Source organism: Macrotis lagotis, chromosome 1 (genome assembly GCF_037893015.1).
Source record: "Macrotis lagotis isolate mMagLag1 chromosome 1, bilby.v1.9.chrom.fasta, whole genome shotgun sequence".
Taxonomy (NCBI): domain Eukaryota; kingdom Metazoa; phylum Chordata; class Mammalia; order Peramelemorphia; family Peramelidae; genus Macrotis; species Macrotis lagotis.
In genome coordinates, this window is record NC_133658.1 from 899,423,623 (window position 1) to 899,439,703 (window position 16,081).

Consider the following 16,081-nt stretch of genomic DNA (forward strand, 5'->3'; position numbering starts at 1 on the left):
AAGAAAACAGAGTCAGCCAAGCAGCTCTCTGTTTCTCTGTCTCTCCCTCTTTCTATCTGTGTCTCTGTTTCCCTCTCTCTCTCCTTCCTTTCTGTCTTGCTCTCTTGTGTCTTTCTCATCTGTCTGTCTCTTTTTGTCTCTCATCTCTTTCTCTGTTTCTCTATCTCTAGTCTCTCTGTCTCTCTTGTCTCTCTGCCTCTGTCTCTCTCTGTCTCTCTCACATCTCTTTGTGTGTGTCTCTTTGTCTCTCCTCTCATTCTCTCATTCTCTCTGTCTCTATATCTCTAGTCTCTCTCTGTCTCTCTGCCCCTGTCTGTCTCTCTGCCTGCCTCTCTCTCTTGTCTCTCTGCCTCTGTCTCTCTCTGTCTCTCTCTCTCACATCTCTTTGTGTGTCTCTTTTTGTCTCTCCTCTCATTCTCTCATTCTCTCTGTCTCTATATCTCTAGTCTCTCTCTGTCTCTCTGCCCCTGTCTCTGTCTCTCTGCCTCTGTCTCTCTCTGTCTCTCTCTCTTTCTCTCTCACATCTCTTTGTGTGTGTCTCTTTTTGTCTCTCCTCTCATTCTCTCTGTCTCTCTGTCTCTCTCTCTCTCTCTCTCTCTCTCTCTCTCTCTCTCTCTGGCCCGGTGCCCAGGCCCCGGGCGGTGGGTCCTGCAGGCGCACCCGCGGGGCGAGCCGCACGCACGCAGGCGGGCAGGCTGGGTGGCTGGGTGGGTGGGGAGTGGGTGGGAAGGGGAAGGAGAGAGGGAGGGAGCGGCGCGTCGGGGAGCCGCTGCCCTCCCCCCGCGCCCCGTCCCGGGAGGCGGCCGCCTGCCTCCAGCGCCCCGGGCCCTTCCTTTTGTCCGCTGTCCCCGACCTCCGGCTGCACGGGGGGAGGGGGGCGGCCAGCGCGTGACTGACAGCTCGCGGGGGCGGCGGCCAATGGCGCGGCGGCCTGGGGCTCCCGGGAGGCGCGCCGGGCCGCCCATTGGCTGGCGCGAGTGTGGGAAAGAATGCCGAGCGGGTTTCACACGAATGGGTGGCGGCGGCGGCGGCGCGGGCATAAATAGAGGCGGCGGCGGCGGGAGCGGGCGCAGCGCGGCCAGGAGCGCGGCAGAGCGGCGGCGTCCTCGGCTCCCGCGTCCCGGCCCGGCTCCCCCCAGCCCCGGTCCAGGCTCCCGCGCCCAGCATGCCGGCGGACACTCTGGAGAAGCCCAGGGCCTCCCCCCTGGCCGGAGCGCCGGCCAGCGCCAGCCAGACCCCGGACAAACCCAAGAGCGCCAGCGAGCACCGCAAGGTGAGGGCTTTGGGGGTTGGGGGCGCGGGGGTCCTCCGCGGGGGGCCGGGCCCCGGGGCGCCGGGAGCTGCCGGGCGCCTGACCCCCACCCGGCCTTCTCGCCCCGCAGTCGTCCAAGCCCATCATGGAGAAGCGGCGCCGGGCGCGCATCAACGAGAGCTTGGGGCAGCTCAAGACCCTCATCCTGGACGCCCTAAAGAAAGATGTGAGTGGGAAGGCGCCGGGGGGGAGGGGGGAGGGGGAGGGAGGGGGAGCCCGGGCTCGGCTGGCCGGGGGTCTCATGTGCAGCCCCTCTGCCCCCCAGAGCTCCCGCCACTCGAAACTGGAGAAGGCAGACATCCTGGAAATGACCGTGAAGCACCTGAGGAGCCTGCAGAGGGTGCAGGTGACAGGTGAGCCTGCCCTAGCTGCTAGGGGTGTGTGTGTGTGTGTGTGTGTGTCTGGTGTGTGGTGTGTGTGTGTGTGTGGTCTGTGGTGTGTAGTGTGTGTGTGTGGTGTGTGTGCGTGTGTGTGTGTGTGTGTGTGTGGAGCGGGGGAGCCGGGCGGACCCGCAGCCTCGAGCGCCCACCTCACCTTGACTCCTGTCCCCCCCCAGCTGCCCTCAGCGGTGACCCCAGCGTCCTGGGCAAGTACCGCGCCGGCTTCAACGAATGCATGAACGAGGTGACCCGCTTCCTGTCCTCCTGCGACGGAGTCACTTCGGACGTGCGCTCCCGCCTGCTGAGCCACCTGGCCGCCTGCCTCAGCCAGCTCGGACCCGTGCGCTACTCGCCGCCCGGAGTCGTCCAGCCTTCCCATCTGGCCCAGCCTCTGCACGTCCAGCTGCCCGGGGCCGCGGCCACGGCCCCCACCCAGTGCAAGATGAGCCCGGCCGGGGCCCTGTCGCCCAAGGTCTACGGGGGGTTCCACCTGGTACCCGCCCACGACGGCCAGGCGGTGGCCTTCCTCATCCCCAACCCCGCCTTCGGGCCTGGCCCGGCCTCGCTGCTCCCCTCCTACCCCAGCGCGGCGGCGGCGGCAGCTGGGGGGGGCCCGGCCTCCGGGGGGGCGCTGGCGGGCACGGCCGGGGGCGCCACGGGTTCCCCGGTCCACGGCCTCACCTCCCTGGGCGGGGGAGGCCCGCGGGCGGGCAGCCCAGCAGAGGACAGATGTGAGCCCGTCTGGAGGCCGTGGTGAGCCCTGCGGCAGCCCCCCCCCAGCCCCTCCCTCCGACTTCACCGGGAAAGAAGATAGCCGGAACCCCGGCCGCCCCTTCCCGGGGGAGCCTCCCTTGGCCACTTAGTTCCGTTTTATGGGACGTTGGACCGTGTCTGGCAGACGGGACTTATTTATTTCCACAGGCTGGAGTTTCGTGTCGTGACTTGTTGGTTCTTAGTGTCAATGTTTTTGCTTTGGGTTTTTTAATATATATCTAAATATATATATATATATATAAATATCTTGGAAACTTTTCAAAGTCCCTCGTGTTTGTAGCTGCCACCCCCAAGGAGCAACCTGGACCCGGGTGGTCTGGCTCTTGTGGGTCCTTTGAATAAACTCGGATTTCTCCGGTTGAAACAGCAGCCCCCAATGGGGGGCGGGGGTTGGGGGGAAGCCCTGACAAAGGGAGAAGAGAAGCAACTTCCTAGGATCGCCTGGCTAACTTCTTCCCGCCACCTTTCCCTTGCCCCGCCCCTTGCCCGCCTCTACAAAGAGGGGGATTGGCAAAGAGAAGAGCCCCTTGCTTCCCTCCCCCCCTCCCCCTTCCCCTAGAGGATCCCAGGGAGGGCAAGGTTTTGCATCCCTTAGAAAAATAAAGAGATGGGTATATGTCTTCTCTTAAAGTAGCTCGCTGCCTTAAAGATCAATACTTCGAGGGGGGAGGAGGGGGGAAGTTGGGCATCATTGGACCCATTTCCAAGGCTGCATTGCTTGGCTTTGGATGGTCCCAAGTCTGAAGGGCTGGGGGAGGTTGGCACTTACATTGCCTAACCATGGCTTCCGCTTCCGTGGTGACTCACTTCACCTTTCCCAGGGCAGATGCAAAAGTTGTCGACTCTAAAGCAGTGATTTGCCCAAGGTCAATCAAACAGGTTCAGAGTTGCTATCTTCCTAGGCAGGGCCAGCCAGGCACACACAGCCAGCCTGGGAGACCTCAGATGATCTCAGCCCGATTCCCCACTCCATCCTGCTTACAAAATTCCAGAGCTGGAAAAATAGGGCGGGGTCATCTTATGATCTGAAAAACTCCCAGAGTCAGAACTTGGGGAGCCCTGAACTGAGTCCTTGAGAGAATGGACCCCTGGGATCCTTCCTCCATTGCCTACCAGTGAAAGATTGGAGTTGATAAGGGGCAAATGAAAAGGTATCCCCTGCCATGCTGGGATTCCAGTAGAGTTGGGGATCTCCTCTAGGTTAGTAGAGTTTACCCTGAGAGATAAGAGGAGATAGGGCCCTGAGATTCCAGCTGACTATTCCCTAGGATGTAGGAGATAGATAGATAGGAGATCTGAGACCCTGGGTCATGAGGACAGCTTTCTCCGGAGGGCAGGGGTGGAACACTCAGCAGCCAAGGATCAGGGTAGGCTGGGTTTTGTTGGCTCTGGAATGCAAAACACCTGACCCCATGCCTCCCCGGTGGCCTGGCCTGTACTGGGTGAGTGGGGGAGGGGGAGGAAGTAGGGAAGGGGGGTGGAGGGGGAGAGTTCCCAGGTTCATCCTGACCTCACACAGAGCCTCCCCATCCCCCCACTTGGCTTTCTCCCCACCTGAGGAGGAAAAGGAATGTCAGACCCCAAGAGATGAAGACTGGCCCAGGTTTTCTGCAGGTGGGAAATGGGCCCCCCCTCTAGACTCCTAATCCCATTTTCCTGCCCCAGGAGTTTAGCTCCCAGGCGGTGGTCTGTCTCGATTAAAGAATTTCCATAGGCTGAGGCAAATAACCCCAGACTTCCAGATGCACCTCCATTACCAGACTTCTTTTGTATGTAGAGTGGGTGAGGAACTATGTCCTGGAGCGGTAGTAATTGTCCCAGATGAGTATGTCCATATTCATAACCGATAGTTCCATAAATTGGAAACTGGGGCAGCTGAGGGATCTGAGGCCCAGGGAGGTGCCTTAAATAGCAGAAGTGAGATTTGAATCCCCATCTTTGAACTTCTGAGTTCTTTGCTCATAGCCATACACTTTCTGTCAGATCACGGTGCCTCCTCTAACCCTGTAGTTTTTGAAATGCTTTTCAGATCAGTTCATATCCCTAGGAGATAGGTACTGATCAGATTCCCATTTTACAGATAAGAAAATCTGAGTCCCAGGGGCTAAGTGACTCAGCTATAGGTCTCCACAAAAAAAAAAAAAGATAAAAGTTGGATTTGAATCCAGAATTCTGGCTACTTTATTATCTTATGAAAGAGATAGGCAAGAGACTCAGAAACAGAAACTAAAGTTGAGGGGGGAAAGCAATGTAATTATTAACCCGTTTCCTCCCCTCATACAAGGATGCACTACTCTCTTTGACCTAGGTACTCCTGCCACCATGACACTGTAATCTTAATCCCTCTTTGGCTGAGAATCCAGTAAGGTCTACACCAGTGAGATCAAATTCAAATAAAAGTTGTAGTGAATCAATCCTTTCCCACTCCAACTCTTCATGATCTCGTGGACCATAGCGCATCAATACTGTTCATGTGATTTTCTTGGCAGAGATACTGGAGAGGTTTGCCATTTTTCTTTTCCAGTAGATTAAGGTAAATGGTCAGGGTCACATAGCTAGTGAGAGTCTGAAGTCAAGTTTGAACTCAGTTTTGCTGACTGCCTAGACCTAGTGATCTAGCCACTGAACCACTCAGCTGCCCTGACGTAGATCTAAAAGAGCCACTAAGCCATCCAAAAGGATCACTGAAGTGAACATATTGACTTAGAAAACTACACGACATACAGTCTATTGTGTTTCTATTTATTTTGTTCTTTGTTGCCCAGTTATATTTTAGTGTTGCTAAATATGAATGATACATCTGGTCTACACAATTCAAAGGAAAGAGCCAACTCCCTGGTCAGTAGCTGCTAAGCAGATCAGAAGAGGACCAGACTGTGGTCTACACAATTCAGGTTTCCTTCTGGTCTTGTGTTCACCTCTCTGGTCTCTCTTCCCAGTGACCCATAACTTTTCAGGCCCTTCTCTAGGGAATCTCTTCCTTTCCTGGTCCACAGGTCAGTTGTCTACATCCAGAGATCCTTGATTTGGGGTCTCCATTCATGATTCAATTTTGGAAAGATTCAAAACCTTGAAAGAAGGAGTTGGGGTGGGAATTACATCTTTAGAAGTGATGGGCTTCCTTTCTAATTCAAAACACTATGCATTAAAAGACAAAATTGTGGGAAAGGATCCCTCGTTTTCCCCAGATTGCCAAAGGGGTCTATGACAAAGAAAAAACACATTAAAAACCTTCACTGCCAAAGGGATCTATGACAAAAACATTAACATCCTTTACTCCTTTTCCAAGGATGTGGGGAGGGATGCTGGAAGAAATAGCAGTAATCTCAGAAACACTGGCCAGGCTGGTAAATTTCCATTCTTATTTGCATGGTCCTATTCCTAGAAGACCACTGAGGATGGTCCAGCCCTAGGGTCCTCTGGGAAAAAAGTAGTCTTCAATGAGGGTATTCTGGGTTCTCCTGAAAGAGCAGAATTAGGGAGCTGCAGCCTAGTTTGGATAGTGAGATAACTCAGCCAGTCCCATGGATAACCTAAACGTTAACTATCATACATTGGGAATGGGGAGGGGGTTACTTTCCTCCCTTGCCAGTAGTCAGCGAGGAGTCATCTTGCTATGACAGAGAGAAGGGTGGTGTTTCTGGGGAAATAATTCAACAGTAAGACACAGCTGTTCCAGGCTGGGTGTGGGGCAGCTGAGGCCCCCAGGGATAAAGGTTGGGGGGGAAAGGATGGTGCTGAGTGAGGAGGACAGGTGAGGACTCTGCTTTAGTGTAGAGATCCCCCCCCCCATGGTGAGACCCAATCCTCTACCCGCCTATATTTAACTCTGTGTCTCGGGGACTGGTTTCCAGTTTCACTGGGAAAGCTGTTTCCCTGTCTCCTGGTCTAGACATAGAGATAAGGGGAAAAAAATCCAAACTGGGAGTTAAGGGGAAACAGGTCATTGAGGGTAAGGGATTGGCACTCCAAAGTATAGGAGGCAGACCCCTGAGAGCCTCACTGGTGTGATAGGATGAAGTAATTACTCCCCAACTTGAATCCCCCCAAAAGTGATTGTGGCCAGTCTCCCTTCTGAGATATCCTGATGTCCCTTAGCATACTCATATGATGGTGTCCAGGAACCCAACCCTAGCCCCTTTCACCTTGCTCCAGCTAGGGTAGACCAGACTTCTGGCTAGAGATGCTGCTGTCTCTGCCTGCCTCTCTCTCTCTCTCTCTTGTCTCTCTGCCTCTGTCTCTCTCTGTCTCTCTCTCTTTCTCTCTCACATCTCTTTGTGTGTGTCTCTTTTTGTCTCTCCTCTCATTCTCTCTGTCTCTATATCTCTAGTCTCTCTCTGTCTCTCTGCCCCGTCTCTGTCTCTGCCTACCTCTCTCTCTCTCTCTCTCTGGCCTGGTGCCCAGGCCCTCTGCCTGCACTTCATATTACAGACTTTGTTGGGAGTGAGGGGTCAGGAGGGAATTCCCCAAACAAGTTTTCTCCAGAGCCAAGTAAAGGCAGGAAGGTCTGGAATGATCCCTACGACAATGAAAAGAAATTCTTTTTGTCTCTATTTCCAACACTTCCTAAAGAAGTTCAATATACAGTAGGTATTTAATAAGGGGAAATAAATCTAGAATAAGGGCTACAAGAGACCTTATGGGTCATTTTCTAATCCAACTCACTTTTTTTTTTTACAGATGAGGAAATGGAGGCAACAAGAGGTTAAATGACTTAGCCAATCACACAGGCAGTGAGTGAGAGACCTGTCTAGGATATGAACCCAATGTCTCTGATGCCCACATTCAAGGTTCTCTACTTGTACTCCTGCCTTCCAGAATCTACTTTCCCTTAATAAGCAACACCAATCCACTTCGCCCTGACTTATCTATTCTCTGATTCCCAAAAGTTGGCCAGCTAATGGTGGTCTGGCAGCATCGGCCTATTTCACAGATGAGTTAACTCAGGCTGCTAGATAGGAAATCAGGACTTGGAGGCAAGAACCTGAAGAGTCATTGATACAAGAGAAGCAATCAGTGGTCAAGGGAGAATCTGAAAGACCCAGAGTGGTCTTTCATCACTGGTGGCAGGCATCTGAGAGATTGCTAGATCATCGGTCATTTGGTGGGAAGGGCTTAAGAGGTCATTGCTCACTTGTGGGAGGGGCTTGAGAGGTCATTACTGATTGGTGGGGTGGGAGAAGCAAGAGAGATCATCAATGATTGGTGAGAAGAGCTCCACAGGTCCTTGGTCACCCAAAAGTCATTGCTTTCTTGTGAGAGGGGTCTGAGAGGTCACTAATTACTGATGGCAAGGGTCTGAAAGATCATTGGTTATTAATGGAAGGGGCCTCAGAGGTCATTGACTGCTGATGGGAGGAGGCTGAGAGGTCACTATTTGCCAAGAGGCGGCTAGATACCAGCCCTAGAATCAAGAGGACCTGAGTTCAAATATGATCTCAGAACTTGACTCTTACTAGCTGTGTGACCTTAGACAGGTCACTTACCCTGATTGCCTTGAATCCAGGAGTCTCTAGTTGTCCTGATTCATATCTGACCACCAGACTCAGATGACTCCAGAGGAGAAAGTGAGGCTGGTGACTTTGCACAGCACTTCCTCACTCAAATTCAAATCACTTGCTTGTCATTCTTGGAGAATGAAGAACAAACATCAATTTACCAAACTGGAACTCAAAAAATCACTGATGAAAGGTGGGAGAGGACTGCAAGTCCACTGGTCATCTCACCTACTTTCTTATCAACCTGGAAGAGGTATACAGGTCATTAGTGATGGGATAAAGGGTCCTGAGTGATGAACAGTGGGATAGGTTGAGTAGCTAGTTGCTAACTGCCAAGAAATAAAGGGACTGGAGAGATTACTTGAGAGAGAAAGTCCAAGAAGATGGGGTAGTCCCTGATCACCGGTGAGAAGGGCTCTGGAGGTCCCTGGTCCTCATTGGAAGATGGGACTTGAATAACCATTGACCATTAGTGGAAGGACCTGAGGGTCACTGATCATTTATGGGAAGTGTTTGAGAGGTCACTGGTCATCAATGAAAGATAGGAGTGACCACTGACCATTGATGGACAGGGCTTGAGGGTCACTTATTGCTAGGGGGAGGTACTGGAAAAATCATTGGTCAGCAGGTTGGAGGGGGCCCATTTTTCAAATACCTGATAGTTTTTCCTTTTTTCCCCACTTCCACAAAGCTAAGTATGATCTGAATTTTTTTAGAGCCCCCCCCCAACTTTGGCTTATCTCCTCAAAGTCTCTGAGAGGAAAGCAAACCCAGCCAAGGGTCCTACAAAATCCACTCCATTTCCTCCTTCCTGAGAAATCATTCCCTTGCCGGGTCATTTCCACAAACTCAGTCCCCCCCACCCACCCAAACCTCTGGCCCTTTGCTTCCCTTGAGGCTATTTTATTGCCCTTATTTAACCAAAGCCAGATTTCCCCACCCACCAGGTCCTGCCCCCTCCCTCCAGACACCGACACTGGTCTGGGAGGGACCGATTGGGCAATCAGTTGGGTGGGTGGGGAGCCACAGGCCACCCAAGGACGAGCAAAGGTCTCTCAGGAGGAAGGCCAAATCTTCATCTGAGTCACACATAGCCCAGACACAGAATTCGGGGTCATCTTGTCTGCGCCTGCCACCCGCCCTCAGTGGAGAGAGTCCTTCAAATGCATCATGCTCCCATTCTCATCTCAACGTGAAGGAGAAGATCCCCTTCAAATGGAGTTCATCTGAATTCAAGAGGAGGACCCCAACTTTCCACCCAGAGCCCCTTCTCCCCATTCCCCCCCCCCAAGCCCCCAGTCCAGGAGAAATGAATACAGATTTGGAGAAAGTCCACTCAAATCCACTTCCATGAGAGGGAAGCAAAGGGAAAACTCAGCTAGTCTTTTCTTAGCTCCCTGTGGTGGTGGCCAAACCCTTTCCAGATCCAGTTCAGACTGGGAGCTACCCAGTGACTCAGTTTCTTCAGCCAAGAGGTAAAGTTGGCTTCCCAGTTGGCAGGGTGTGAGAGTCTCCGCCCAGGACACCTGGGTTCAGTGCCACCTCTATCCTGGGAGTCCCTCTGAACTCAGCCCAAGGGCTATCACACGTGGGAGACAGGAGGAGGAGGAGGTCCCAAAGGGAAGGGGGGGGGGGAGGCTTGGGCTGGAAAGGGGGCACAAGCTCAGACTTGCTCTGGAATGAGTTGACTCAGGTTTTCTCAGTTACATTTTCCCACCTAAAGACTGGCATTTTCACAGCTGGGGAGGCCAGTGAGGGAGGCAGGGAGGAGGCAGGAATGGGGAAGAGAAGACTTTCAACCTCAGCCTAATTCTAGTCCTTTCTGAAGGGAGTTGAAAAAGCTCAGGAAAAGTGAAATTAGGATAGCATCAGTGTCACAAGGGAGCTGACCAGATGCCAAAAAGGGAGAGACTTCTGACAGCTGGGGCCTGGGTGAACTCCCGAAGGCCAGTCCCCTGGGCCAGCTCCAAATCCTCCTTCTGTGGGAACTGGGGAAAAGAAAAGAGCTTTCTCTGGGCTTCAATTTTCATGCCCCATCTAAATGGACAGGCCTCATTTCTAGCCCTTTCTCCAACAACAGGTCTGGAGTCCTTAACCTTTCCTGGGGGCTGCACCCACTGCCAGATCTGCCAGACTGGTGAAGTCTCTGGGATTCTTCTCAGAATCATGTTTTTAAATGCACAAAAGAAAAATAGTTAGGATTAGGAAGGAAGCCAGTGAGAGTTGAAATGCAATTATCAATGTAGTGTTGTTTTTAAACCATCAAAAAAAATCTTAACCAATTCATGTCACAGAGCCTAGTTAGAATTCTTGATGTAGGTTGGACAGGTATGAGTGGGTTGGGGGCAGTGGAGGGAATATGCTAGACAAGTCACCTTTCTGGATATCTTCAATTCACAGCCATTCTTGGGAAGGGGGAACAGGAGTAGGAGCCCTTAGACAACACCATACTCATCCTGTCCAGAAATAGTGCCTAGGGGTAGCTAGGTGGTGCAGTGGATAGAGCACCAGCGCTGAGTCAGGAGGACCTGAGTTCAAATTCTGCCTCATAATTACCTATTTGTATGACCTTGGGCAAGTCACTTAACCCCATTGCCTTGCAAAACCAAAAAATCAAATCCAGGGTCTTCAAGTATGGGGGGGGTATAATTTCTGGGGACCTTGACTTTGTGGAACCTTAAAGGTAAATTGCATCAGTTCCGTAAGGACTTCCAAAGTGTCCTTAGAGCTCCTAAACTAGGAAATAGCTTCTTTTGGGATTGATTCTAGGAGTAAAGTTTTGAAAGAAAAGTCATATCAAGGGGGTGAGAAAGCCAAGAATACTGGGGAATAAGAACCAATATTTGAGGGACTGTAGATCTCAAGTTAAGGGAAAAAACCAAGAAATGTTTGAAACTGAGAACTCCAGAATGAGATTGACCAATCTGGTTTGCGAGGATTCCTCCTCACTTTATTTTGCCAAAGTAGAGGACTGTGGGTGTCAAAGACTGTGAGCAAAAGCTAACTTTGGGGATATGAAAATTAGTGGTTCAAAACTGACTGAAGGTGGTCTGTGGTTTTGCTGAAATGATTTCTTCCCTTTTTTTATTATAGCTCTCTGGGATGGGTTGGATGTCACTGGGAAATGCAGGTGATAGAAAAACAAAAGGTTAAATTAAAATTTACTTGAAGCAATTTAAAATAACTTTTCAATTTATTTTCAACAATTCTTATAATTTCAAAATAGAATTTTTTTTCAAAGTAAGGTCTCTCAGAGGAAGCTCAAATCTCATCTTTCTATAGGAAGTCTTTCTCAATCTCTCTTAAATCTAGGCCCTTCCCTCCATTATTATCTCCAAATTATCTTGTCCTAGGCTTGTTTGTATGTAGTCATTTGCATTTTTGTCTGTCCCATCTAGGCTGTGAATTCCTTGAGGGCAGGGACTGACTGTCTTCCTCTGTGTGCTCCAAGGTGAGCTGTGGGTCTGGCTGGTAATACTGACTGATGATACTGAGGCAGAGGTGAGAATGGAGAACTTTCTACACAACAGAGGACAGAGAACCTATGCAAGGCTTGGAGTCTGGAGAAAGAAAGAAGCTAGTTTGACTAGAACAACTCACCATATGAGGGGGACTCATGAAATAAGGCTAGGGGAGGTAGGTGGCACCCAGAGGTTGCAAAATCAAATTCTCAGAGATATGTTATACCTATAAACTTTCCTCTATGAGACTCAGTTTCCATATCTATAAAATGAGAGTTTACTAAGTTTTCTTCCAGCTTTGATCTTATTATTAATATTTTTTTTAAGTTTTTTTGCAAGGCAATGGGGCTAAGTGGCTTGCCCAAGGCCACCGTGCTAGGTAATTATTAAGTGTCTAAGGCCCAATTTGAACTCAAGTACTCCTGACTCTAACCTAGTTGCCCCTTTATTGTGTTTTTTAATCAATTTTTTTTTGTGGGACAATAGGTTGAGTGGGACAATGGGTTACGTGACTCGCCCAAGGTCAAACAACTAGGCAGTATCAAGTGTCTGAGGATAGATTTGAACTCAGGTCCTCCTGGCTCCAAGGCCTGTGCTCTATTCACTGGACCACCTAGCTGTCCCTAACTGGGGGCAATTAAATGATTTGTCCCCAGTCATATGCTAGTAAATGCTAAGGGTGAAGTTGAACTCAGGTCCTTCTGACCGGAGGGTTAGTGCTCTACTCCCGGTGCCTCCTAGCTATTCTAAAACATTTAGCTATTTCTATTTCAATGTCCCTGTCCTAGATCTGGAGGGAGAAAAGACCAGAGGCTCCTTTGGAGATTCTGCTGACCTTCCCCTTCCTCCTCCTCCTCCCTGGTTAATCATCTCCAAACCACCCCCCCCCCCCGGCCCTATACACACTTTCTAGGCTAAACCCTCAGATCTACAGTGTTCCCCTGCCTCAGTTTCCCCTCTCTCTGAAAAACATAAGGAGAGGAAAAGTCAGTAGCCTGTTGAGTTCAAGGAAGTTCTCAAAACATAATCGAGTCAGAGCAGAAAGGGCTCTTACAGAGGAAGAGACAGGCTCAGAAAACTGTCTGAGATCTGTCCAAGATCACAGAGGACATGGGCTGCTGTGGCAGAGACTGCATTCGAACTCAGGGATTTAGGCTCTTTTCACTACTGCTGCACTGACTCAGGTTCCCTGGCAAATTTAACTCTATGGATGGGGATCTCGAAGGACACAAAAGGGAATGTCTGGCCCAAGGGATATAAGGGTGTGGGAATTAAAGACCTGTCTGAGACCCCAGTCATCCTTGCCTGCCCCTCACTTAGATCTAGGGAGGAAATTAAAATTTGGAGAGAAATCATAAGGGTCTAAAAAGGAAGGCAAGGGTAGGAAGGGTAGTGGAGGGACATAGATCAAGAAATAAGCATATAGATTTCATGCCCCAGCCTTCACAAAGTATCTCATTCCATCCTTATAAGAATAATTATAATAGTTAGCATTTATAGACAGCTTTAGGTTTGCAAAAAAATGATATTTTTGCATTTGATCCTCACTACTTCACCTCACTGGTGAAGGGCTCTTATTATGCCATTTTGCCAGTGAGGAAACTGAGGCACACTGAAGTTAAAATAACTTGCTCACGGTTACATAGTCAGTGGCTGTGTAGCTCTGTGCCTCAGTTTCCTCAAGTGTAAATTTAAAAAAGGGGGGTTCTTGGACTGGATGAACTGTGGGATCCCTCGCATCCTTAGGCCTCTGATCCTAAGTCCCTTTCCCTCTCTCGATCTCAGCTTCTCTCTAAGGTCTTTTTCAGGCTCCAGATCCCGGATTTGATGATTCTGTGAGATCTCCAAATGTGCTAATAGCAGTGGAAAGCACAATTTCAGGTAGGGGTGATTGTGGATTAGAGCCTGAGGCCCAGTGTCTAGAAGGGGGAGGCTGCAGAAAGTGGGGGTTGGGGTCCTGAGAACCCTGGAGGGGGCTGAGAGGATGCATAGTGCCAAGGGAGATCTTGACCTTTGCAGAGGACCACCCCCTTCATCACCACCCCCATACACACACATAAATATTGCCCTGGAAAAGTGACAGGGAAATTAATGAAGGAAAGAAGGTTTGGGCTGGGGGGACTGACTGATGATCAACACCTCCAAAAATGATGACTGATGACCATCCCATGCAACATGGATGACTGATGACCATCACCTCCAAAGATGATGATTAATGACCATCATCTCCAAAAGTAAAATTTAAAAAATTGCCGAGGAGTGCGCTGTGGCCCAGAAAAGGCTAGAGACCCTTAGTCTGCCCCCCCCACTTGGGGACTACGAGGTCTAGAGGCCTCAGTCAGGCCCTGGCTCCCTCTCCTCTTTGCCCTGCCCTGGCTGGCGGCTGGAAGGTGTTTCATCCATTATTCAGCAGGAAAAGTCTGGAGAACAAAAGCTCGGATAAAAATAGTCAGCTTCCCCCACACACTCCTCCTCCTCCTCCTCCTCCACCTCCACTGTCTCCCCTCCCCAAGCTGAAGGCAGAGGTGGGGGGTGGGAGACGGAGGTGACCTGGTCACAATCCGGGATTCTCCGGAAAAGTGAGGGGGGGGAAGGGAGGAAGTGATGGAAGTGAAAGAGGGTGTGGGGGGACCCGCGGGGAGGGAGGCCAGTCCCCCCTTAGGTGTGAGTATACGCATGTGGATGTGGTTTGCCCATGTGCCCGCCTGTCATCGCGGGCCGGACTCCCCACGTGGGTGTGCCACCACGTGAGTGTGCCCGGCCAGCAGCCGAGCTTGGGTGCGAACACTTTGATGTGGGGGTCTGGGTCTGGGTCTGGTCTTAACCCGGGGGGGGGGGGTGTTGATTGAGTGATGTGTGTATGTGTGCGTGTTTGTTTGTGAATGGGTATATGTGTGAATTGGTGTGTGTCTGTATATCTGTGTTTGTGTGTGGTTGTGAGTCTGGGGGGGGTAGTGTATGTGATGGGTGTGGGTGAGTTGGTGTGTCTGTGAGGGTGAGTCTGTGTGTGTGTGAGTGGGTTTGTGGGGGGGAGTTTGTGTGTGAGTGGGTTGTGGGGGGAGTTTGTGTGTGAGTGGGTTGTGGGGGGTTGTGTATGAGTGGGTTGTGGGGGGAGTTTGTGTGTGAGTGGGTTGTGGGGGGTTGTGTGTGAGTGGGTTGTGGGGGGGAGTTTGTGTGTGAGTGGGTTGTGGGGGGGTTGTGTGTGAGTGGGTTGTGGGGGGGTGAGTGGGCTGGGGGGAAGTTTGTGTGTGAGTGGGTTGTGGGGGGTTGTGTGTGAGTGGGTTGTGAGGGATTGTGTGTGAGTGGGTTGTGGGGGGTTGTGTGTGGGGGGTTGTGTGTGAGTGGGCTGGGGGAGTTTGTGTGTGAGTGGGTTGTGGGGGGAGTTTGTGTGTGAGTGGGTTGTGGGGGGTTGTGTGTGAGTGTGTGAGTGGGCTGTGGGGGGGAGTTTGTGTGTGAGTGGGCTGTGGGGGGGTTGTGTGTGAGTGGGCTGGGGGGGTGAGAGTGCGTGTGTGTGCAAGGCTTCTGCGGTGCCCGCGGCTGTCCCTGCGCGTCCGCGGCAGCTCGAGCCTGGGATCCCAAAGGAGGGAATCCCTCGCCTCCCCAGCCCGGCCCCGGGCCACCCCCTCCCGGGCCGGGCCGCGCCAGCCGCTCACAGGCTGCTGCCAAGCTGCCGAAAGGCTCCGTTGCCCCGGAGACCCGGCGGCGGCCGCGGGGCCCCCATTAAACTGCAATCACATGGAAATCTGCTCCTGGGGGGGGCGGGGGGGGGAGACAGAGACAGAAAGACAGTAAAAAAGGGGGGAGGAGATAGAGACAGACAGAAGAAAGGGAGGGATCCAGGCAGAGACCGAGCCTTACAACTATTAACTCATCTGATCCTCAGGCTCTCTTTGTGTCGGCATTTTTACAGCCCAGGACACTGAGGCAGACTGGTGAAGTGACTTGCCCAGGGTCACACGGTTAGAATGTGCTGGTTTTCTCCAGGTCCATTACTCTATCCACAGCCTCCTGACTGGGCCTCAGTTTCCCCTCTATAAAATGAAGGGGTTTGGGCTAGATGGTCTCTGAAGGTTCCGTTTCAGCTTCAGCTCTTCTCTTCTGGGGAAGAGGCCAGAAATGGGGAGAGGAGAGAGAGGTGGGGGTGGGGAGAGGAAATAAGCCAGGGAAGCAGACATGGGAAAGGGGGCAGAGACAGGGCCAGGGGGCAGAGAGGAGCCCTCATAAAAGCTTGGGGAATGACTGCCCTCTGAAATGGAGAGAGGAGGGGGTGGAACACCATGACCCCTTAATGGGCCTCAGCCCTCCCCTCTTTGTCACCCCACAAAGGGTCCGGATTTATCACCCCCACGTTCCATCCTCCTCTCCTCCACACCCCCACGAACTGGGCCCACAATATCCTATCCCCCTGTATTTCCGCCTGCTCCACCTCCCCACCCACTGAGGCCCAGAACTGGGGGTGGGGGCCAGGGAGGAATTGGTGGAGCTGGGCTGCCCTCCATCTGGCAGCACTTATTGGGGAAATGATTCCCCCTTTCTCACACCTGTCCCCTTCTGTCCCCTCCATCAGTCAGGAGGGTTGGAAGGAGGAGCAGGGACATGGAGGGAGAGCATCCTTCTCTCCCTCATTTGGGGGGAAGGGGGTTCACCTTTTCTTTC

The 16,081-nt window shown here is 51.8% G+C and overlaps 1 protein-coding gene across 1 annotated transcript; it reads left to right on the plus strand.

Annotated features, from left to right (window-relative positions):
* Positions 1–1,066: 1,066 nt before the first annotated feature.
* HES4 (hes family bHLH transcription factor 4) lies at positions 1,067–3,894 on the plus strand. Its single transcript, XM_074218794.1, has 4 exons — positions 1,067–1,273; positions 1,383–1,478; positions 1,578–1,665; positions 1,869–3,894. Exons 1-4 carry the CDS (start codon positions 1,166–1,168, stop codon positions 2,447–2,449), a joined length of 873 nt encoding a protein of 290 aa, XP_074074895.1. The 5' UTR covers positions 1,067–1,165; the 3' UTR covers positions 2,450–3,894.
* The last annotated feature ends 12,187 nt before the right edge of the window (positions 3,895–16,081 follow it).